The sequence below is a fragment of the Genypterus blacodes genome, unplaced genomic scaffold (assembly GCF_046128005.1).
Source record: "Genypterus blacodes isolate CSIRO-AG114 ecotype Tasmania unplaced genomic scaffold, CSIRO-AGI_Gbla_v1 ptg000029l_1, whole genome shotgun sequence".
Classification (NCBI taxonomy): Eukaryota; Metazoa; Chordata; class Actinopteri; order Ophidiiformes; family Ophidiidae; genus Genypterus; species Genypterus blacodes.
The window spans coordinates 4,807,793-4,832,727 of NW_027466842.1; the positions used below are offsets into that span (position 1 = coordinate 4,807,793).

At 40.9% G+C, this 24,935-nt stretch overlaps 1 protein-coding gene across 1 annotated transcript in view; it reads right to left on the reverse strand.

Moving 5' to 3' along the window:
* pth1r (parathyroid hormone 1 receptor) overlaps nt 1–24,887 on the reverse strand; it is a 35,541-nt gene extending 10,654 nt beyond the window's left edge. The window contains exons 1-4 of the mRNA XM_076144796.1: nt 23,689–24,887; nt 6,485–6,587; nt 1,694–1,804; nt 1,428–1,552 (exon numbers count right to left, since the gene is read on the reverse strand). Coding sequence (XP_076000911.1) covers nt 1,428–1,552; nt 1,694–1,804; nt 6,485–6,587; nt 23,689–23,757 — 408 coding nt within the window. The 5' untranslated portion in view covers nt 23,758–24,887. The remainder of the gene's footprint in view (nt 1–1,427; nt 1,553–1,693; nt 1,805–6,484; nt 6,588–23,688) is intronic.
* Nucleotides 24,888–24,935: the final 48 nt, after the last annotated feature.

Consider the following 24,935-nt stretch of genomic DNA (forward strand, 5'->3'; position numbering starts at 1 on the left):
TGTGTGGACTGTGTCAAAAATGATGGACCCGTGAAGAACTAGTATATAGATAGAAAGATAGATAGATAGATAGATAGATAGATAGATAGATAGATAGATAGATAATAAATAAAATAAAATAAAATAAAATAAAATAAAATAAAATAAAATAAAATAAAATAAAATAAAATAAATAATAAAGATAAAAATTAAATAAAAATATTGCACGGGGGAACATGTCATGAAATTTCTACAGTGGCCAGACGTTACTGATCGAAATAACATTTGACATGGTGATGGAGCTGTGAGTGCCTGGGTGGGGCTGCCTGAGCTTTCAGTGTTGGAATTACAGCAGTGATCTGGCAGCCAGGGGACACTGTAAAGAGAGCCACTAACCATGAGCTCTGTGTATCACCACAGCAGGCACGCTGAATGAGCCAAGAGCCCACAGTGATGTAATCAGATACTCCACTGCTGTTATCGTTTAACATCAGGAACCTTTGCCAGAACATGGGTGTCTAAGTTGTGGTGGTGGTCCGTGGTGTGGCAATTGCACCATGAAGGGGTTTCAGTCATGCATATGCATTTGTCATTAACTGCTACAACCATTCCCTTGGGAGCTCAGCAACGTAAACATCTGCAGTCGGTAAGAAACTGCAGGGCGCCATGATGAGATTGTGCCCACATCCTCTACACCGAGAGCCACATTTAAGAATGAAAGAAGGAGGAGAATGCGTGTGGGATAGCTGATGTTGCATATTGTTTCATGGCATAACTGCAGTACTTTGACCAGCCTTTGAAAGTGATATTATTGCCCTTTACAGCCTTGTGACAACTTTTACAAAGAATCAATTACTCATATTTAATCAAAGGCAAATTGAAAAATGGCACCAACCACACTATAATTAACAGCACAGTCACTGAACAATTAATCCTGATTAAGACAGCGTCATTAATGCTCTAACAATCAAATCACCTTCCACTCTTATTACGAACAGCCCCATCCCCCATCCTGTGCAATTGCACAAAAGCCGGCATGATCATAAAGGGTCATGACTCGTTTGTCAGTCATACAGGGACAAGGATAATTGAAGGCTGTGTGGTTTAGAAGTCAATTTACTTGATGGATACTGTGGCTTGATGTGGCAGTGGTGTTAGTGGTTATAGTATTTACAATATGATCCCAGGTTCCATTCTCATATATTCTCAAATATTTATGTTTAGGTGACATGGTACAGACAGTTAAATGGGATGTCAATGCATAAGGTCAGACATAGTTACATTTAGGCAAAGAAATGGTTTAGTTTAGAGAAATTATTATGTTTAGGACGTGAAAAAATGGTGACTCTGGCAGTACCTTCACAAGACTCAAGTCTGAATTCTTAAATCTGTGGAGCAAGGAACTAGGACCTAACAGAGCGTGTAAGTGGGAATGAGATCATCCATACCTTTTCTTGGTTCTGGTTGTAATGGTAAAGAAACTTTGCACATTCGCTATAACTGGCCCAGGTCTTGTTGTTGGGTGTGGCCAGCTCCCACGTTCCATTGCTGTCACATCGCCGATATGCCAGCCCTGAACATTGAGGACAAACGACAAACAAATTTTCTAAATTTTCAACAACGTAGTAATGGATTTGATTATTAACTTGTGATATACATGAATACAACCCTTGGCAAGGTGCATTTTCCCGAAAATACCGAGGGACGTTCTTACCTTTATGGTTGAAGTCATGAATATATTCTGGACATGAGGTCGATACAAGCTTTCCTGGAGGCCCCTCAGGCCAGCAAACAATGCCATCCCACTCTGGTGAGCAGAAACCATCTGAAGACACAAAGCAGCGGTGACATTTAAAATAGGGAGTTGTTCTGCTTTGGTAGCAGCAAACATGGCTGGGGGCATTCAGAAGAGCAGGAGCATATTTTCAAAGATGCTGCTGTCCTTTAGAAAGTAGGGCAGATACAATGAACTTTACATAGTATGTAAATGAGCAGAGCGTACTTGTATTGTAGAGTATAATGTAGAGTATAATGTGTAAATTTGATTTACTGTGACCCCAACCACAGTACAAAAAACATGCTCGCCACCCACTGTAATGTAATTAACACTTCCAATGAAGGAATTCCGAGCTCGCTGATAACAATCCGTCCATTGAATCTAGGATGATCATTAAGCCACGTCTGCCTGCTGTATCTTCAGCCTGCAGAGTTTCATAATTACCACATTGTTGATAGGCTCGTAGATTTTTTTGGTAGGGAATTTTCAATATGGATCTCATTTTAAAACGACAATAGCTGTATTGTAGCACTATGCACACTGTGTCCCAAGGCTTGTATTCCTCCCATTAGCATAACGGATACTTGTTTTCTACTTTTGTTATCATGTATGTATGTCTCATGTCTCAATGAAACATGAAAAAAATAATTTGTCAAACAAGATTTTCTGAACTTTAGGTTGACAAAAGGAATTTCAAATGTAACTTTTACCTTTTTATGAGTGAGCGAGTGAGTGAGTCAATGTAACCAAAAACGGCCTGTGAATGACTACACAATTCATTCTTGTTGCTTCCCTCAAGATTACACAACTTTGCAAAGAATGTCACATTTTTGAAGTGGTATTTGCGTTATCTTAGCACTTAAAGCAGTCAAAGCGCTGCAGGTTGAAAGGGAATAATCCTGTTTTGGAGCAGAAAGCCCCTTAATTGTCAGCTAAAGCCTCTGACAGCAGGAGCAAAGTCCCTTTCCCCTCAGATTCCTGGCGAAAAGCCTCTCTTATGGTTTGGCATTTATTTTGCATTATTGAAAACATCTGCCCCATTGTGACCACTAATAAGTAGCTAAGGATAAAACTAAAACTATCCTCTCTTTGCTGTAGATCCATTATTTTCCCCTTCCTGTAATCACAGTTGCAGAGAAACATCTGAAGCGATGACGGCATGCTTTTTATTTGCCATCAAAATGTCCTGTCACTGGGAGCTGGTAATTAAAGAGTAGACGGAGTGGAGCTGACTGATTCTTACAGATCTCTGCTGGAAGAAAACACAGCGTTCAGTTCTGAAAATCACACTGACCACACATCCTGCGAGCAAAAGTAAAATGGCAGTTCGGTTTTGCCATAGGTTTCAGTACCATAGGACCACCTACAAACAGGCTCAAATTAGACGCTGAACACACACGTATGTAATTTCCAGTAAATTCCATGACCACGATTTAAATATAAACGCGGCTAAGGGGGACTTTGGTATTAGTGATGCAATTGAGGTTTTCTTCTCCCCCCAACTCATTTGATTCTGACCTGCAGATGTCAAAATACATATTGCAGTTTCTCCTGATATATGCAACCTTTTATAATGAGTGCTGATGTTATTCTAGACCCAGACCACAAGTTTGAATGCTGAGCTATTTTCACACTGCAAGGTCTGGGGCCTTGAACCCACATCCCTCCACTGTCCTCTCCAGGCAAACCTCAGTGTCTCCCTCAATGAAAACCTTGTCTCGGCCATGTAATGGAGACTTTTGTGTATTCAAAGCACAAATGAGAAATAAAAACAAACTGATGCGTTTTCTCCATGAAATGTTGCAATACAACCAAACCGAAGTTTCAGCCTGATGCTCAACTTACTCCATTTTTATAGAGACGGCATCAGCACGGTCAGTTCCCTCCTGCAATTTCTACGACGCTCAGTGCAAACGTCATCGCTCCACCATCTCTAATAATAGTTCAGCAAACCGACGGTTTACAGTGGCAGAGCAAACCTTGGGGGTGGGCAAGCAGGACACAGGCAAGACAAATACGGAGGCAAAGCCAAAGTCCTCAAAAATGCGCGCCGGCTGCTATTCTCTGCGTTTGCATAAGACCACACATTCAAGGTCGTACCACAATCTGAGAAAAAAAGAAACAATTTCCAAATAAAACCACTGCATTCAGTGCCAAAGACGTTAGAAGTACAGGCGTGAATTCTATCCAAATCAGTTCAAAGCAAACATTCACGATGGTCATCAGGAGGCTTGTTAAAGTAAAACGCTCTATTGAACTTTACCTCTAATCTTAACATTCCCAGGAGCATTGCTCTGAATCATAGTGAACCACTAACTAGGTATTAAATGATTTCCACATTACATAATTACAAACAAACCAGATGGAACTCTAAGGTTCAAATGAACTGAAGTAAACTGTGTCATGAAATACATAAATATCTGAAATCAAAAGCGCATTAAATATGCATTTGTTTTTCCAAGCCTAGAAGCACACGGGGGGAATGTAGTTTCCTTGTTAAACTAATATGTTTACTCTAACTTCTTTAGCTTAGTAAGACTCCAAATCGGATCAGAAACCCATCACGTCACAAACGGGCTAAGTCACATCCATTGTGTCGGCGTAATCAAGTGTGCAGGTCTGCTTACTAACAGCCATGAAGTGCGTCACCCTCCAATCAGTACATCAAGTACTACACAGGAACCCAATCCAACACTCCCAGCGGACATGTCAGAGTCCAGATTCAATGTCAACTTCCTGTTAATTGCATGGGAGAGAAACAGGTATATCGCATCCACCCACCGGTGATAACAAACCAAATGCATTACGCTGAGGAACAATGGGATTTATACTGACACATCTTCGGGCCTGTCTGCTATTATGTTTGTACGCAACACAAACCTACAGTGTACATTGCTCGGGTTTCAGTTGATGCAAGATAACTTCCATAAAAGTCTGGCTTGGTGGTCCATTAAAGAATTATCAGATTGAATAATTAATCCAAAATGAAATGACGGAATGATTTGAGCCTTTTTCCTAGAGTACCTCAAGGTGACTGAACGCCGAGGTCAGCAGCGGCGTCTCTGCTGTGTCAGGCTGCATTATGTATGACGGTGGTCAGATGAGGAACACAGCCTCTCATCTTAGAAAGGTCTAATGTGTGCCAGTGCTCTGCTCTGCGTTAGCGTCTACAGCCGTTCAGATCGCTGCACCGTGAGAAAAAGCACAAGCGTTTTCTATAAACACCTAACGTCTCACACAAGCTGTGTTACGGCGCCTGCAGTTTTCAATAGTACCAGTTCTGTCATTCATTTTAAAGTGCAATTAATGATTTGTGGAGATGGACCAAAACCATGAACGGTTGGGAAATGCTACTAAAAGGCAATGAACTATAAATACTGGGAACTGTCTACAAAAGCCTTTGTGTGCTTAGTGTGGAAGTAAACATTTTTAATTATGTGTTTCATTTAGAGGGGGGTATTGCTGGGAGGACTTAAGAATTCACTGTGACCACAATGCACTGGGGTTAAAGAGAAAATAATACGACTGGTTTGGCTACGGAATCCAAAAACCTCCTCGAAACAATCAACTAGGAAAATGACAGCGACCGCAGTGAGATAGATGCCGGGGTCTGCTGGAAAATGATGCTCTTCAGACACCCATAAATACACAAATACACCCAGGATCAACTTCCCCTTCAATTCTAGCCACAGGCAAGATGAAGGAAACAGAACCGCATTCCTCAGTGTAACTATCAACTTATACATTCGACTGGATGGGAGGCTGTTTAGCAACCACCCTGAGAATGGTGCTAGTAAAAGCGGCCGGTTAAAGGAAATGGAAAAATAGTTACTGTACTAGTCTTTACTGCTCTTAACGCTTTACTACAAGTACCACTAGTAATTAATTCAGAGCAGTAATGTGTTTCTGAAACGTTTCAAGGAGTCAAAATGATCTTATCAGGTTACTGGATGCCCCTAGTGTCTGGGCCTGGACTATAACCCGCAGAAATCCATAGTTTGCTTTGAGAGAAAACAGACAAGTCTCCAGTCATCTGACACACTCTGGCTTTCACTTTTGCGCAACGCGGCTGTTTATTTGGTTCCTGGCCGCTTGCTACTTGCCGCCACTTTCGCAGGCTTCGTTGATTGATTCCTTCCTCCACATCTCCAGCTTCCTCCTGTTAGTCCTGATGTCGATGAATAGCTCGCCTCGTGCATTACGTGTCTCCCATATCTCACTGATAGCTGTCCGTCATGCATTGTCAGTCCGGCCTTCAAGCGTTTAATGCTTTCACTTCACTTCTACTCCACCTCAACATCGGCAGCAGAGATTTATCGTTCAAATAAAGGAACCATTTTGCCACAGTAGGTTGGTTTTACATCCTTTACAATCACTATTTTAAACGAAGTTAACAAAGGTGGTGGTAAATCAATGCAGCCTTCCACCCTATTGGAAACCTAATCAATAGTAATAAAATGGAATCTTCCCATTCCAACTGTGTATCCCTAAAGAAACGTGATCAATATACAGGGGGAGCCATGACGGACAGATTCATGGATTTCTGATGGATCTCTGCATCCAATTGAGCTGTTTGAGTTAACATGTGTCTTTTCTCATTGTACCATGATAACAGAACTACTATCAGGTAAGAGGAGCAGGTAATGAGCCGTCTACACTCAGGGTCACAGATGCTCTCACAGCAAATCATCCGACATCTTCGGTATTCTTGCACTTTTCTGTACTCACCAGGACTTTTTAGCCGTGACTTGATGTGCCCCTCACATTTCCGTTTGGCTTTGAACAGCAGGCCTATCTGTTCCTCCTTCGTGAGCACATCATCGGCGTAAACCTGCATGGAAGGACAAAGGAAAGGTTCAATAAAATGACACAAGCAATCCACGGCTATAAACCCCAAATCCCAAACACCAAAGCCGTAGACAAACCTCTTAAACCTTCTATGAGTATGCATGTTATAGCTGTATTCAGTATTTTAATACATATTTGTTTGCTTTTTTTGTTTGTTAAAAAGGGATAAGATTTTTACTATGAAACATTGATATTGATTGTCTAAATGGCAGTGAAACATCACTTCATGTTTGTGGTCCCATCTGGGTTTGAAGCAAAGGTTCTGACGTGGCTCACAGTTAAAATCATCATGGAAAGCATCAGTTGGGTGATGATTTCCACAGCACAGCTGCTTCTCAGCCCTCTAACCACAGAGCTCCTGCTCACAGCGATGTGCACAACGCCGCCTTAATTCCTGACTTTATATACTGAAACCTTTATGACAATTTAGACAATTCAGGTATTTTCTCAGACATTTTGAGTGTGACCACTGAGTGGACAGCAACAGGGTGACCTGGTTGTTCTCAGGTCTCAGATCTGTTCATGTCCTGACCAGAAAAGTCCAACCATCTGAGTGTAAATGAGCAAAGTAGTATATTTATTCCTGTCACAACTGCTGTGAAGGAAAATATAGTTATAAACGACCTGGTGTTTCTTCCTTGAGTAAATAGTATCCGTTCCACTTGTTGTTTATAGTACCAGTTTGTATTCCGGTGGTTTTCTACACTGTGTGTCAGTATCCATTAGGAACTAATCAGAGATGACAAAGTCATATTTTCACACAGGTTATATTTTGTCCTTATTTGCTCAGTGGTTCGGGTGTGGCGTTTTTCATTCAAAGCATCATTTTTCGTAGTAAATCCACCATGCAGGGTTTGCTATGGAACACTTCAGGTCATTGACAAATTGAAAATAGACGCATTCATCTTGAACAGAGCGACACATGCACAGAGAGGAATGCTGTCATGTGGGTTTCTAAACTGAATAAAGACGAACCGCAGCCAAATGTAGATTTTTGTTGGGAAACACTGCAATGAAGGCCATCGACACGTGTGCGAGTCATTGATAAACGAGCGCACAACAACACAGATTGCATTCACTGCAGTAAATATCACTGGTTTACACAGTGAGGAGGATTTTTTACGTGTAAGAACATTTCAGGAGTTTATCAAAAAGAGGCAGAGATTGTAAACAGGTTAAAGTGATAAAATGTGTAAACTATGTAAAGCATGTGGTGCTGTGATAAATTATTGATTAACCACCATTGACATTCAATCAGGAGAAAACTTCTACACAATAAAGTCGGAAAGGATTTGCTGCTTCTCTCTTTTTACTATCATATCATTATTATAAATCAATATCCCTTAAACAGAAATCTGATAATGTTACTTTGACTTCTCAAAGCTCTTGATGATTTATTACTTTAAACACACAAAAACCAAATCCATTAAAGCCACTTTCTTTGCAAATAAGCTCTTCATCTGGTCTAAAATAATAAATAAAGACATCACACTGCTGCTGGCTTTATCAGCTGCTGAGTGTTTATCCAGATACAATTAGAGTCTGATCCACAAACTGTAGACGATGCTTAGAAGTGCCTGCAGATGTGTTTTTTTTAAGCCATCTGCTTGTTTATCAGCAGAAATACACAGATAAACCTTCTAAATCTGCAGAGCCGACATGACAAGGACTTATTTGGAAATGAAGGTGTCTATACATTGTTTTTGATGCAGCTGGATAATTTTACGGTCTTGAAATGAAAGTGTAAATACGGAGCCTTCACGGTTTTATTGCACACGAAACCATAATACCTCAGTCCATCAATATTTTCACTAGTTTCAACCCAGAAATAAGGATGTCCAGTCTGAGAGATGAATAAGCGTACAGAATGAAGACATTTATGGCTTTGCACAGTAAACAACCACAGATGGAACAACATTGGACCGCAGGCGAACAAGGATAGATGCTACCTGTTTACTGTACTAACTATGCCAATGTATAATATTCCACTGACAGCTCCAGAGGGGTTGACGCATTTGCATCAGCGTGAAACTGAGTGCAGGACTTTAATTCTGTTCCAAAAAACGGAAAGAGAAGCGCAATCATCTCCTGTTCAGCTCCAAAGTGACTCTGACACAGGCAGAGCTCCCGTTCACTCCACCAAGGCCGAACATGCAGAGACAGAACTGAACCTCAAGAGAAAGAAACAACTATGATAAACTTCCTATTTCTCTGGATCCAACAGAAAGAAATATGTTACTGCACTTATCCAGTACTGCACTTATGAGTCCACAATCACACTGAACATCCATTTCTTTTTTATGAATACCATAAAGCCTGGATAAATACCATAACCTTTACATTGCATTTGGTTATGAGCCCCCTGTGAAACATGAAACGAAGACAGAGCCCAAAGTGTCGGGTTTGCCTTCATTTTCTTCTCAAAGAGGAATTTCTCTGTCTCCTGCACACCAAACACTCGCTTGGAAGGAGAAGAGATGAAGTATCATTGACCGTTTTAAGAAGAGAATCCTGGGTAATAAGTGTGCCCCCTGATTATTTCTGAAAACGATTCCTCCTCCCCTGGCACACGTCCAAACCACCAAAGTAAACACAACTCTCACTGGCAGAAACATGGATATTCTTATTTACTGCATTTCAAAACACAGTATTCTTTTTGTTTAATACTTTTTTGAGCGTGTGCCAATATGAAAATTAGAAAAATACACACCGTACGAATATGTGCGTTTTCATCACTGGTGCCTGCAACGCAAACTCCACTTGGATAAACCACAAGTTTCTATTTGTCTTCAAAAAGCTGCAGCTTAATGACTTAAACTGAAGCTCTCTTCAAGGAATTAGGGAGACGAAAATTGAGTATACTGTGTTTGGGTCGGTGTGTCCAGACAGCATTGAAATACTGTGAATACACACTAATGCTACACACACAGACACACACATACACACACAGTGTGGGAGTGTATACATTTGCAAAGGTTTTTGAATCTGAGCGTTTAGTTATTGGATGGATTCAATTACTGTAAATTATGTTTTCATTGTAAAAAGGCATTTGTGTTACAGCACACAGTCATGAGGACACATGCGTACATGGAGACATTGGGTTTCTCCAACATTTACCGAGGGTCCTGATTGTAGACAGGGTTGCATATCTTTTTTTTTTTTCAAGAAATTGTGGTTGACCAAAGCCATTTCCTGAAATGCCCCTGCAGTGAATTAGACTCACATGCTTGGACTCAGTGAGGAGAATTTCATTAGAAAGCACAAAACAAAACAACCTGAGGATCCAAAATGATTCAATGAACCTTATAGGGCACCACAAAATGTAATGCAGAGTAGCAATCTTGAATAATTCAACAGTATGAATGTTTGCAAAATAACCAAAAGATTAAATACTATTGACATGAAATTTTGCATTGAGCTCTCCTGGAATTAAAACGGTCATTGATCACAATTAAGGATTACTGTTTGAAGATTACTTAATGTGTTTGAACGCACAAAAAACATTTTGTCCTTTTGCTTTTTGTGTGTAGTAGCATAAAGTCAGTAAGTCAGTAAGCCAGTAATACGGCAACAGGGAAGGAATTAATAGCATTCCGCAGTTGACTTAATATACAGTACATGACTGGGTGCTATATCAGTTTATGGGAGGAAGCACCGACAGTAAACTGAAGGAGTGTTTGCTTGAGTGCTTCAGCAAACTAATTTACAGTGAAATTGCATAACGTAGGTCTGTTACGCAGATCATACAAAGGTCAATTCAGAGCTATTTCAATGTGATTACGGTGCATGAAAATCGATTTATTGCCTTAATCTGTACGCGTAAACAGATTAACTAACATCATGCCATCCGCAGTCAGTGATATTGATCTGAAACTGCAAAACGCAATTACTATATCGCAACATTGCCTGGAGCCATTATTAAAATGTGATTAGGTCAATTAAGATATAAAAAGTAATTTCCATTTTAAATGATTCAAGCTGCGGCTGTAAGTGAAGGATGAAGGATGTGAAGACTGAACTCAAATCATGAAATATAATCCTACACTTTTCAAGGACTTGTGACTGGTTAAGTGGTATTATAGTGGTTAAATTGAACATGCATCAAGCACCAGCAGATATATTCAATAACAATGCTTTTGTTTCCATCGAGTTCTTCTACTTTTGTTTTTGTTGACTGGTTGTTTCGAGGCACTGCTGAGTTGTGTCTGCCACTCTTAAGCCACAACACTGTGACTCACGAGCTTCTTCGTCTGGTATGGACGCTATTAAATGATCACACCTGAAGTCTTAAGCCCCTCAGTATACTTGTAATTACCCGAACCGAATACGAGTAGTATTCAAACGTGATTCCATGTGGAGAATACTGCCATTTTAGGAGCCCCGACACATCAAAGAAGTGGCAGCAGCCGAAGCAGAATAAACAAAAGCTTTGCGTCTTCGGTCAAAAGTTGCACTTTAAACAAACAGCACAAAACCACATCTGGTTTTTCCCAAAAAGTACTAAAGTTGAAAAGCCAATCAGAACGTGCTCTCGCTCGCTCAATCTGCTAAGCGGCTGCTGACACGATTCGCCACAAATGCACAGGACCACTCACTCATCACAAAGCTGCAACAGGCCGCTGAGCAAAAACTTAAACAAACACACAATGACCGCTCCTGTTTAGAGGTCAAATTCGATGTTTGACTGCAAAAACAGAGAAAGAAAAAAAAGAGGAATCAATAAACAATAGAACACACTGCAGAATAGCCTGCAGACGCCCTCCAAAGCCTCCTAATCTACCCTGTTAGCAGTTTCACTAGTGGGTAAATGACAGAATTGATATATAAAGGTCATTAAAGTGTGGCCTGCTGGTGGGGTGAAAGGAAAAGTTACATGTGAGCTGTGAATGTTACACCCAAGTGTAACGTGCACAATATGTGACTGTTTCTTCATTTCTAAATTTTGACGCACTTTAAACAAACGTTTCCAAATTAGAATAAGAAAATTATGTATTTTGTTTATGTTTGTGCCATTAGTTGTGCTTTTTCAGTTGTGATTCATTCATTATTACAGCACCTTAAACAGTATTATTGCAAATCCACCCTTAGGTTTGTACATTATAAACTTGCAGTAGCTACAGAAAGAAAAACAAAACTCAATTTTTACAGTCCAGTGCATTTATATCCATCATGGCACAGTAGTCAGTTATGTCAACCTAATGCGCTCATGTTGAGTTTGCATAATGCAGGCATTTCATTTCCTTACACGACTGTAAACAATCATACACGGATGGCAGACTTTTGCATGACATGTTAGTGTGAAACAGAGGGACTCGACATGGGAACATGTTTGTAAATTTTCCAACAAATTTCAAACCGTGGGTCATCTGGGGCGAAGCAATCAGCCAAATGTTAAATCATTTACACGTGGGAGGACGGGGTCAACCTGCGTGCTGAGGATCGGCGCCCCGCCTCGCTGTTCTGACGTGTTTTTTGTCGGTCAACATCCAGCCTGTGATCACAACTCTGGTAGTATTTTCACTGGAAACCCTTAACTTTATTAATTTCCAATGTCCGTGCAGAATAATGCTCCTCTTTGTCCGTAACCGATCAGCGAGGATGAGATTTTTTGGGTAAATGATCACGTAAAGTGAGACTTTCCTTTCCAGGTCACACTTCGTCACATGGATGATAAATAATATACAGTTAATATTTACTCTGGGCTGCGTAAAGCGCCTCCATTATGGGAATACAGTTGTATGTTTGTTTTATGTACTTGTTTTGGTCATTTGCCATTCTTTACACCGTAGGCTAACATTTACTTCCTTGTTGCTGGCATATAGTCAAATTCTGATCCCAGGGGCTTTCTGACTTTCCTCTACTTCTTTCTCCACAAAATAAGGGGGTGGGGTGGTGAGGGGTTCTAGAAAATTATAACCCTGCTGAATCTTGTTTTTAATGGCCTGTCCACTATCTGGAAAAAACATGAATATGTTACTTTTGACATATTGCACCGCATGAATGTTTTAGCGGATGAGGTTCCTGGATATTATAAACTCTATGAGTCAATGCCACTCCTCTTCAACTGTGCAATTTGCATTTGATGATAAAAACCACAAACCACAAGACTGGTTGTCCTTTGGAAATGCTTGCAGACCACATTCTGACTTAAAGCAGCATTCAGTTCCTAATTATACCCTGCTCTGGTCACAAGCCTGAAGAACAGCACTTTTGTCCTTTGATGGAAACATTGTGTGCACTCTGAGAAGCTGCATACATACAGGATCACGGAGCTCAGGCGGCTGGGATTGTTCTCAGAATCAAAAAAAAAGAAAATCTCAATTATATATGTGATTTTATACGCAAAGTGTAGGACTTTGCAATGCAATGCAAAGCAGCCGTTTCATTTCCATCAAAGCTTAAAAGGTACATATATTTATATAACCATCACATGATCTAGACTTTTATCATATTATAATGCATATAACAAAAAATGTCAACATAAAATACATTTATCTGCCATTGAGCTTGTGGATTATGTTTAAATTTGTCTGGAAAATATAGACACACGCTAAGTGATTCTTTGATATATGGATTATGAAGATTATAGTCTAAAAATATATATCTAAAGTAGATTTAAATCCATAACAGCTTTCTATTTTAAGATGTTTTACATGCTGTGCCATTAAAGGAATATTACACTGTCACATTTTTCAGCACCAGTCGTAATCCTCTCCCAGCAGTGAAATTTAATTTGAGGATTAAAGATAATAAGATGCCAATGTTCATGTTACTCTCCACAAATCACTCACTTATTCATGCTTATTTCCATCATTTCATTAATATTTACACCAATCTTAAAGTGGTGTTCTGTTTACTGCGGCACTACAGGGCCAGAGCCCGAGTTCTTCATCTTCTAAGATGAATGAAAGTGTGGTGAGGAGGTTTATCTAATCACGTACCTGCACATGGCCATGGCCATGTTGGGAAATTGGTGAGCTAGCAGAAAGCAGAAGTCTCTGCAATATTTATCAGGATCGACAGCAGGTACAATTTAATGGTTTCATTCATTTTTAAATGAGATCTTGACAAAAACACACTGCAGCAAGAAAAACAGAAGCCTCAAAAAGTCTAAAAGCTTTTGCAAAAGTATTTTCTTCTCATGACAGGTTTCATGAATGAATGATGAGTGTGAATCGACAGCCAGAAGGCGTGACCTTGAAGATTCAGGTCAGCTGTCCAGTCGTAACATTAGTTCCAATTTCGTTACATCAGCTTCTTCACTGGCCCCACAAATATCAAATGTGTCACACTTAATCTCGCTGTCCACATTATAATTAGCTGCCCACAGTGATGCGCTTCAGTTTGCATCACGCCTCACAGCTTCACAGCAGAAGTGGCCCGGTGACATCACACAGTATCAACATGTATCCAGTGTGAATGAATGTGACACTCTGCATTGTCAAACAACCTCAGCACTCATGTTGGCTGTCGCTTAATATGTCTTCAGACATTACATGTACTGATATATCCACATGTTAATAACTAAACTTATAATAGATAAAGCTGAATTAACTGAGAGAGAAAAAGGCTTCTTGGAAGAAAGGGTGACTTATAAGATATAAATATGTTTCAAAAACGCTCCTTTGGGACAATAACATTGAGAAATGCTTCTGAATATCTATGAATTAAATAAAAACAATGAAAGCATAATCCCCAACATCATAATTAAAGATATAATGGCAATCTGGTTATGTAAAAGAAACAGCGAGCCAAACCAGATGAGGATGCAAACATAATGCGCAATATATTCTTTACGAACATATGAAGAAATCGAGAAAACTGCAAAATGTTTACCTTGTATAACATCACCGTGGTATGATAATCTGCTTTGGAACGAACCATTACCAACAAGAAGGGCACTCATTTGTGTGCATGTCTACAAAATGTGTGTTTTTCCAAGAAAATGGACAAAGGAGAAAGAAACTACAATAATATATATATAAAGTTTGTTGCTTTATTTGTAGTTTATTCTTTCTGGTGGCAGGTGGTGAGGCTGGACTGAAGGACACGTTTCCTTCTGTCAGTACAAACCTAAATCATCTCAAGAGCGAACGTGTTACCAGTGCAACACAATTGCACAACACAGCAATCGGTGCTCCAGAGGTATTTTAACACTGGAGTACCATGTAGAGGACAACCTTTCCTGTAATCAGCCCTTTTCCCTCGGCTGTCCAAAGTGCCATCAACCAGGCCACTTGCTGACAAGAAACAGGACAAGGACGTTGATTTTGTAACACCCGTTTCTCACCCATAATTGCCCTCCCAATTGTCTCGAAATAGTGGAATAATTTTAAATTTCAATCAATACAGGTGTCTCTCGCTACCATCAGATCTTCCCCCTGTTTGATTTGCTTATTGATGAAGCGGGCGAGAGTGAAGCTGCCACAAATGTTCACCTTGATTGAAGAGCTTTTCAATTGTGCTGCTCACAATTTCACATCATCAAGCAAAGGATCTGTGGTGTCAACGCCCTTTAATTTCACACAATACAAATGAATGGAAATTACTCTCTAATACTCTCTAATTAAGATGAACACTCCAGTTTATTTTGGGATATAATCACTGAGCCACAGGTGTTTGATGAGGAGAAAATGAAACAACCACAATCGGACATTCAACATGACATTCCCCATTAAGACATGTCACATCCTCTCTAAAGTGCTGCTCTGATCATTTGCATAGATAACACATGCAGTAATTCTCTGCATGAAAACATTCACAACACACTGTCACACGCACAGAACGCAAGTTATGACAGAACGCAAGAATTTTTGTGGAATTGTGGAATTGATGCCTCAATTGTGAAATTGATGTCTCAATCAAATTGATGCCTCAATCAACCCATAACTCAAGCAATTTAAAATAAAAAAAGTTCAATTTAAAATAATAATGATACCATGCAAATAAACAAATTGGTGATAACTCAATTTCCACAGACTAAAGAGAAATGAAAGACCTTAATTTTCCACAAATCTGATTATGCTAAGCCATGACAGGCTTTGCAGATGCATTAATGGATTAACAATATAGATATGTGACTTATTATGCCATAAATCATTGCATTTTAAAGCATTTATCTGAAATGTTAAATGTTAAAGCGTAGCCGAGGATGGCGACCAAACCGAAATAGACACAATCATCTTCGCAAGCGTTCGCAAATGTCCCAGTGAGCACAGCAAACGCCTACACATGGGAGTTAAACGATTCATGTAGGTGGAGGCCTGCATCTGGCCTGTCAGCATGAGCGTTCCACGTTGCACTCACGATGAAGGTCAATGCTACCGTGGTCTTTGAACCATGTTTTCCTTGAACTGAAAATGACTGGAATTCATGAGCAAAAGTCCACATCAACAGTGTGCATAGATGTGAACTTGTAGGGCTGAACAGGTTGATATAAGACATTTACCGACAGATTTAATTAGAATTTGCTGCACAAATAAGTCCGTCAGCATCTGTCAGTATTCGCTAAGGGGCTAAGAAAAGCAGCACGGGAGAAAACTGCATGCTTGGGTTGTAATTTACGCAAATTTATGGCTGATTTATCACTGCTTTTGACTGTTGTAGGTGTTAACGCTGCCGTGCTCACTGAAGACAATTTGACTGATCTGAACAATATGCAACAACTCGGCCTTGTGAGGAGGCGCTTGTACGCTTCACTGCCTTGCACATGTGCATTATTGTGTCTTAAACAGTGCAGCCGCTGCACGTGAATAGAGGCACTTCACTCAAATGAACTCGGCTGCGGCTGTGCAAGTTTATATTACTGGTATTAGTACATACTCCACTTAATGTAAGAAATGTGCCTTAAACACCAAATTAAGCATCTCTATTTTTAATTTGCAATGTGCTTATACCACAAAGAAACAAGGCTTTACGTGAATTTGCTTTCAGGCCAATAAAATGCATTTTAATCATGAAATAGCAGCATTTACAAGCATATACAGTGTATGTGGACTCCATATTCAACACAATTATCTTTTATTTTTCACAAGATTAGGGCCTGATGGATACGACAATTTTGAGGAAGGAGCAATGTTGATATTTTAGATATTCGCTTAAGCTTCATCATCCTATATTAATTTGTACTTGTGTGTTGATTGTTACAAGTGTGGGAATGAAAAAAAGATGAGTAAAAGCGAAAATCTTAACAATAAAAACAGCCGAAGCAGGCTAAAACTGAATGTCAAATGCATGCAGAATGTAGCCTGTTGTACACACAGTATATATGTGAGTGCTTCTGTATCTGTGGCTGACTCATGGTGTGGTCCGACTGAGACATCGGAAGCGCTTCACACTAAATCCACCGCCTGATGTGACTCAGTGTTGCCGAAGAACAACAAGGTCTTAGATTTGGACCCAGAGCAACGCACGACTGCAGTCTCAAGCTGTGGTGTGGACCCACATCAAAGGAGCATAATGAGGGTTTGGAGGGTTAATGAGTTTTTTTTACTTCCTATTTACGTGAATTTGTCAACAATTCCCCTTAGAGCCAAGGAGACGGTTTAGAGTCTAAATGTTTATTGAAATACGATGGACTATTTTTGCCGTGTGGAGACAATTTACCTTAGTGATGTTTCAGGCCAGAGAGTCTCTGTTCAGGCATTGGGTATAACTCAAACACTGTTGGTACACACACATGCAGTGTGAGCTGATGTAGGAAAGAGTGAGCGATGCCGTGCATTGTGGGATAGATGTAATCAAAGTAGTGGTTTGCTAAAAGTCTGACAGCAGAACACCTTTTCAATAACATATGAACAACTAGACAGAAGCTAAACTGGCATAAAGAGAACTAAATTACAATTTTAACCAATATTTGTCTGGGTCTGGCTCAAAATTTGACCAGCTTATTGCGAGTTTAACAAAAAACGAAAGAAAGAACAACGAGAATACCAAACAAGGTTTTTTTTTTTTTTTGTGGAATGTAGCCCAGATTGTCTCATTGTTCGACAGAGTAATGATTTACTCATTCAGTCATTACTAACGACATGTTTTCCATATTTTTCCTTGTCACAGGGAGAGCTGGAGCCTCTAGGAGTGTGTGAGGTCACATTGGGGGAATGGGGGAAATAACAATCATTGATGTGGCCTTTTGCGTAAACAACTGAATTGATGTCTCGTCACAAATTCTGATCAAATCCCCACACAACCTTGACTAAACCCCTAACTTAGAACCAGCATGCAGAGTTTGAGCTCTCGTTGTCACTTGTGCACCATTCTTACCAAACATCGCACCGTTATCTGAATTTGGCTCTGATCAGTCATGTCCTGCAATGAGAGGATTTCTTACTTTTTGCTGGAAAATCTGGAGCTGTGAACTGCATACTTACAAACCCATAAGCCCCAGAGGTTTGCAATGAACCTAATAAAGGTCCTTTTAAGAAATCCGGCCTCCTCTCAGCCGAAAGCCATGTGCCACGGGACCAGGCCTACCCAAAGTTTGAGCTGCATCCAAATCATGCAAACAACTGGATCAGATCTGTGAAATCCTACTCTTCCAAGCCTTGATAAATTAGGAAATTGGCTCTGTGCTATCGACAAACTCAATTCACGATGCATTTATGGCAAAGGAGCAGCATACGTCCAAGAGCTTCTGTATATCTGAAACTCAACACCTTGTGCTATAGTGGGGGTAGGGCTCAGCACAGCCTCCTGTCAATGGGAAAAGAAGCTACATAGCTGAGAATTTTCACAAGTCAACGCAACTGAGGTAGACTGACATTCCAGGAATATTGAAGTCTGCTCCACAATATTGATACAGCAGCTAAATAGTGAAAAAGGACCACACAGGACACAACTCAGCTAGGTGCAATGAAGTGTTTCGCTGGCTTTTCTAATTGTTTCATTGCAATACCTGGATTCGGAGAAAATCCCAGATACGGCAACTTCTGTACAAATTACTGCAAGATTGAATCTATGAAATGTAATTGCTTGACAGGGCAGAGGCGGTATGACGGCAGAATATGTCAAGACCTTTGACAAGACGTTTGATTTTGCGTTTTACCATTTCAGAGATAAGTATCAGCACAATGAGCATGTCTCCGGGCGTTCAGCTGAAATGTGGAAGCAGCAGAAAAAACTGTCCATTCAGATGTCACCTTGCTCCTAACATGAAACAGTGAGGGTGAAGTGTGTCAGTATGAAGTACAAAGAAGAGATCAGAACTGTCAGAACGAGCGCACGAAAGCGGTCAGAAAAGCAATTAACCACAGCATCAGTGCATTGTTAAAATAACAAAAAATGAAAACTGGTAATAAACACAAACGCACACAGATCCTGAAGGGCAGAGCATCCAAGAAAGTGTCACAGGGCAGAGGCACATCATTAAAATCGCTGTCGGTAGTGTAACGTTTTTCGCCAAGGTGTAAAAGTGGCATTGAGTTACACATACTCTCGCATTCTTCAAGTGGAAAAGTTAAAAAAAAATACCAGAGGTCAAGGGAAGTCAAGAAAACAAGCCCTTTCCTGAGTCAAACACGGCCATGGTATAACCTTACCGTGCCAGCGAAACTGAAGACTCTCCTATTAACACACACGTTATGAGCCTGAGTCACAGCCGCTCTCAAAGCTCAGCAATGTGTCAGTCAATAGCAAAAGTAACTAAGCGCGGCACGAAGGTGTGTACATCTACATACGGGGAACATTGAAGAAACCTGAACCCCTCTGTGGTTATCTGAGTGAGCTCATTTTAAACACATATGCAGTGAAATATAGAGCATAATGTTATGTTGTGTGAGGGATATTTCCCCACTACAAGTTGCCTCTGTGAGCTGAATCCCATGTTGATCCCAGGAAAAGTCAGGCAAACATGTTAACCGAGCAGTGACGACAGCGAGTGACTCACAATGTAAAGAGGTAAAGGTTTTGTACAGCAGCTGATATAATTGACACTTCTGCGATGCTTAAAAATACACATTACAGAATTGACGAAACAGGATGTCTCAAATCTTCCGACGACATCACCTCAATTGGCTGGAGAAATCAGTTAAGCGAGGTCGCCGTACGCTACCGCCTGTTCACCCACGAGCACTCCCTCTCATGTCCGCCAGCTATTTTATGTCCCTACCACTGGTTCCCATTTCGTCGCAGTTCATCACACACAATTACACAATATTCTTTTCTCCAAAAAGCTCAGAGCGTAAACATGTTATTTGGCCGTGCTTCAGTGACTGTGCGACGTGACATTTCACTCTGCTGCAAGTGAGTGCAGTATCTTTCAACAGCTGAAACAGACTGTATGGTTTTTCTCCTGAGGTTGGGAATCCGTCCATAACCACACGCTGTCTCATTTCAGGGTGTTACATCAAGCCGACAGCAGCAATAGCCGAATATGCTGCGTATAAATTGATGTTGCATACCTCCTCTAAGACCGAACAAGCCAAGGGTTTCTATATATATATATACTGGCCTAAAAGCAAAAAGCAGCTACTATAAACATAAGACTTTTCTGGCTCTATCTCTCTAACGGTTTATGGTTCGCGTCACCATTTGCATGCCGCTGAATCTGCAAACTCCCGGTTACACATTAGAGGCTGCTACACGTTTCCAGCCGTCTACTACACTGTAGCATAGCCGGCCAAAACATGCATCTTAGCCGATTTGGATCCGTAGCCAGATTCATACCAAAGTGCAACTACTGAGGGTCTATTATGCAATAAATATGCCAGTTTGTTGTCGAAATTGGTGTATTACAATTGAGTCTCACACTCTTTACAGCACCCGTATGGTCTTGTGGAACATTCATTATTAAATCTGCATGACTCTGATGCATAATGCAACTTTTAGTAACATTTAATTCATCTTTTTCTTCTCACAAACTGGATGTAAAACTGGATGGGTAAATGCAGAGATGTGTATTTGTTCATTTTGATCACTGTTTTTGGAGCAATAAGTCAAATAAAATTTATGCAGTGTGTGTATGTCACTGTCAAGTTATTTCCAACACAGAAATAGTGCGATTTAAAGAATGAATGAATGGCTGCAGTCATCAACAACATGACAGTGTGCTGTGAGTTAATGCGGCTGTGAGCTGGCCAGCAAAACTGTATTTTCACAGCCACACGCCTACCTAAGCAATTATTTCACGGGCGTTCTCTGTTACGTTGTCAAATGTCATGTGAGGAAATGAGTTAAATCAAGAACTGGGGCACAATTAAATGAGACGGATTGAGAGAAAGCGAGTGTATCAACGTAATTGATTGCAGGACTGCAGGGTCAGTTACGGCGTGAATAGTGTCGCGAGGCCTCAGAGCGCACGGGCTGGTGACAGATTTGACTGATGTGGTGACTGATGTGATCCACATGATGCTGAGGAGAACCGAGTGGAAGGAGAAGAAATGAATGTCTGGTATCAGTCAAGACAAATCAAACTGTCTCCTTTAATTCCACTTAAAGTCTGTGTTTAAATGCACAATGACAATGAGAATTACAGCTCTGATTGCTCCTGTTAGTGTGTTTACAAACACACTACGCTAAGAATGGAGTAAATTAGTAGTAGTGGTAGTAGATTATACTTGTTGCATAAGTGTTAGTACAAGTAATAAATACCTAATTGTATTTCCTTCATCAGAGAGGATTCAAAGCTTTAATGTGCATATGTAGTGTGAAGTGTACTGAGCGTGTGTGATTGCGATGTGTCCTTAGGTCTTAACAGGTAGGGAACACAAGTACACACAGAAATTGCACTTTACGCCTTCATCTTGCTCGAACATCTACCACTGTTTGCCTCTGTCCAGCTAAACAGTTTCACAGATCTACAAACCCCTTTGTCACAGAATAAGCCTTAGAATGCAAAGAGTCAGAATGCAAGACTATCTGAGAGCGGGGAGGGGGGGGGAGAGGGGGAGTTTGCAAATCATCAAAGCACACCGTAAGTGCACCCCAAGATTATTCAAGTGGTCTTAGCGAGGCTTTGGTGTCTCTCTCTGTTTTAATATGGGAATCTAGATCAAGCCCATACTTCAACTGTTTGAACTTCCTGGGTCATTAAATTTGAAATACTGTTTGCACATCCTATAGGTAAAAGTAATTTCCTGTAAGATCAGACGAACATAATACCACAAAATGCTGGAAAAATGGATTTTGCAAAGTGAAAACACGACGTGAACCTGAACTGTTAAGTGGAAAGACGGTCCATACAAATGCCACTGTTTCAAATGGCACAGGTGACACAATTTCATATTCATGTCACAGAAACACCTTGCTTTGCCTTATTATTGGTCATTTTGCGAGGGGGTATAATTTCTTTTTCGATTACAAAAGCCTCTGTAATGCTAATTAAACTCCAAACAAGTCCTCTTCTATCAGCCGCCCTTCTAATTACCAGAGACAGATTGGGGTGAGATTAACCTGAAGCTATTATGCCACGAGTTATGAGGTTCACTCTGAATAATTAGGCAAGAGAGGGATAAAAAGGTTATTTTGGACCATACGCCATGTGACATCAGTCTTTCACTCAGCTTATGGCACCTATTTATCCTGTGACAGGAGTGCAATAATACACAAATAACTGTATGTGCAAAGACACTGAAGAGAGGCTTTTACTGAGTGACTGCATATATTTGACTTTTCAAACAAGTCAGAACTGCTGCACTACAAAACAGGACGGCCCTCAAAGCGATTTGGCGCTCATACTTGACATGACGCTTGGTTACCGCAGGCTTACCCACGATACAACTGAGAGATGCAGATACATGTGAGTCACCCCGGAGATAAACGCAGTCATGAGAATGTTCACGAAAGTCTTATTCAGCTTAACAAATGTAATAAGTGAGGAGTGAGACAGCCAGTCACGGCGAACAAAAGCTCCTATGAGGTTGTGCTCTGGCTTTGTCTTGTGCACTGTCACTGCGGCGTGTCTGCTGAGGTGTAAATACAATGGAGACATTCCTTATCTGTTCACATCTGCATCAGCATCATTCCTTAAAATCATGTCAGCGGGAGAACGCAAACTTCACCATCAGCAGCACAGAACTGAATTATGCTGCATTCAGGATACTGGCCAATACCTGTAGACTGTGTGTCACAGATTCAATACAAAAGCTTTGTATTCTGTCTCGGGATGCAGACGTTCCACTCTTGGTCTGTCCCTCCTGGTCACAGCATGGAAAAAGCTCTGGTGGACTTTTTTGTGGAGAGGAACACTAACCAAACACCAAACTTAGAAGCGGGTAAACACTATTCACAGACACTGCCTTAACGACTGAATGTTGAATCAGCTATAAATACGCAGCTATGTAATAATTGTTTTCCTCTTCCATCTAAACCAATGAGCCTAGAGGTCCAGTGCGGCGCAGCGATGGACCACATCACTGGGAAAATGCACTGTACCTCAGAGCCTGGGCGGACTGCCTGTTGAATGCACAACAGTCTCAGCCAAAACACACAGAACCAACTTGGTGCATGCTCTGCCTGTGTGTGTGTAGGTGAATGTGTGTGTGTCTGCAGTGGCAGGCCCTCTGGTTACAGCTATGGCAATATTTGAGTGTGCAATTATGAAATTACAATGTCAGACAAATGTAAAAATCATCACAGATGTGAATCCAAATGTGGGATACTTCAGGTGCTGCGGGAGCTTTCCAACTTATGAATGAAATGTTTGCTTCCACTCTGACACACAAGAGAAGGAGTGTCAGTTACATTTACAAAGCTATAAAACAATCTGTAGTCAACACAATAATGGCCCTATTACACGCAAGAGGTTACCAGGCAATGCTTTCCACAAAACAGTGTGTTATTGTAACACACTGTGGGAAGATGCGTTTAATGGAACAAGACAGAAATCATCAAGGTTATTATGCACGGCAGCTTTTTGTCAGTAGCACCGTCCTTCTCAGAAAGCAAACATGCTGGGATCTTCCTCAATCTCTGCCTGTGAGTGCGTCAATATCTGTCAATACAACAGCTTCTCCTCTACCTGCTCCCTATGACTGAATCATTTTCTGTTCAGTGAAGGCATTAACGCCTGCATGGTGTCAACGTCTGACCGTGGCTTTGGTTATTATGTTGCTACACAGATGGATGTTGAAGGAAAGATAATGACTTACCAGACACAGAGTGCTGAGTAGGGAGACGAGGAGAAAGTCCAGATTGTGGGGGAGCAGAGTGGATCCCATCCCTGACCTGAGGCAACTCCAGCAGGACCTCCAAGAGTCCTGACACGGCTCAAATACACACTCTGATGCTGCAGACGATATTATTAAATCTACTCAACTCTCTTCAAAGTGGAGCAACTTCTATTTTTTAATCCATCTGTCCCGTGGATGCTGCTGACGGAGGCTTGTAAAACCATAACGCTGTATAATTTCCTGTAATCTCCTATATGTTCAGTCTCAGCCTGCTCACTTTATTTCTCTGCATCTGTGTTTTTTCCTCCTTCTTCTTCTTCTGAAATTACATCCACATGTCAGAACTATTTATGTCGCTCTCGCTCTGCGGTGGGAAGTTCAAATGATTCTTTGTAGGGGAAGAAACCAACGCTGTATTTTTAGGTCTTTTAAATTTCCCCTCAGACTAACTTAAACACTTCAGTATGGAGCTGTGTGCCTTATGGCTTATTCCAGCTTTTCCTTCCAAAGTCGCCACTTGTGCCCAAATGTTGGATCAGTGCTGGAGGGGGAAAATAAGCCCAAAATGTATCACTCCATCACTGTAGTCACACTGAAATTCACAATCTGACTCCCTCTGGCTCATGTCACCATAAACGCAGAACGTCTACAATCGTTCACGGCGAGGTTTAGTTCAAGCGAGGGAAGCATTTAACCACAAACATGATTCCTGTGACAGAGCAGAGCGTCAAAATCACAAACCTCCCCGACGTATTAACTTAATTTGCGTGGATCGGCTCGTTAAATCATTGGCGCACATCACTTCCCTTGGCCACGCTTCTCATTTTCGCAATATGTAAGAATTTTAACACGGATTCGTATCTATCCTGCACATTTCCTGAAACAGCGTTGAGACTAAAACACAGTCTAAACTTGGCAGTTACGCCGCAAATGAATGTATGGAACTCCCGAAACGCGTCTGTTTACGCATGGTGATGTAGCACTAAAAAAAAGGGAAAAAGCCGGAGAACCGAGAAGCAGAAGAGACAAGAAGCGCCAACTTGGCTGTTAAGAGTCGCTACTTACTATGTCGACAAAGTCAAACTCGCCCTAGATCGCAAACGCCTGAGCAGTCAACGCGAAAAGTTGAAGTTTACGGTTGTTGGGGAAGCGTCTCCAGATGTGGCAGGCAGCAGGTCGTGTTCAGTAGTGAGTATGTGGATGGAAAGGGAGGGAGGAGGGGGGCA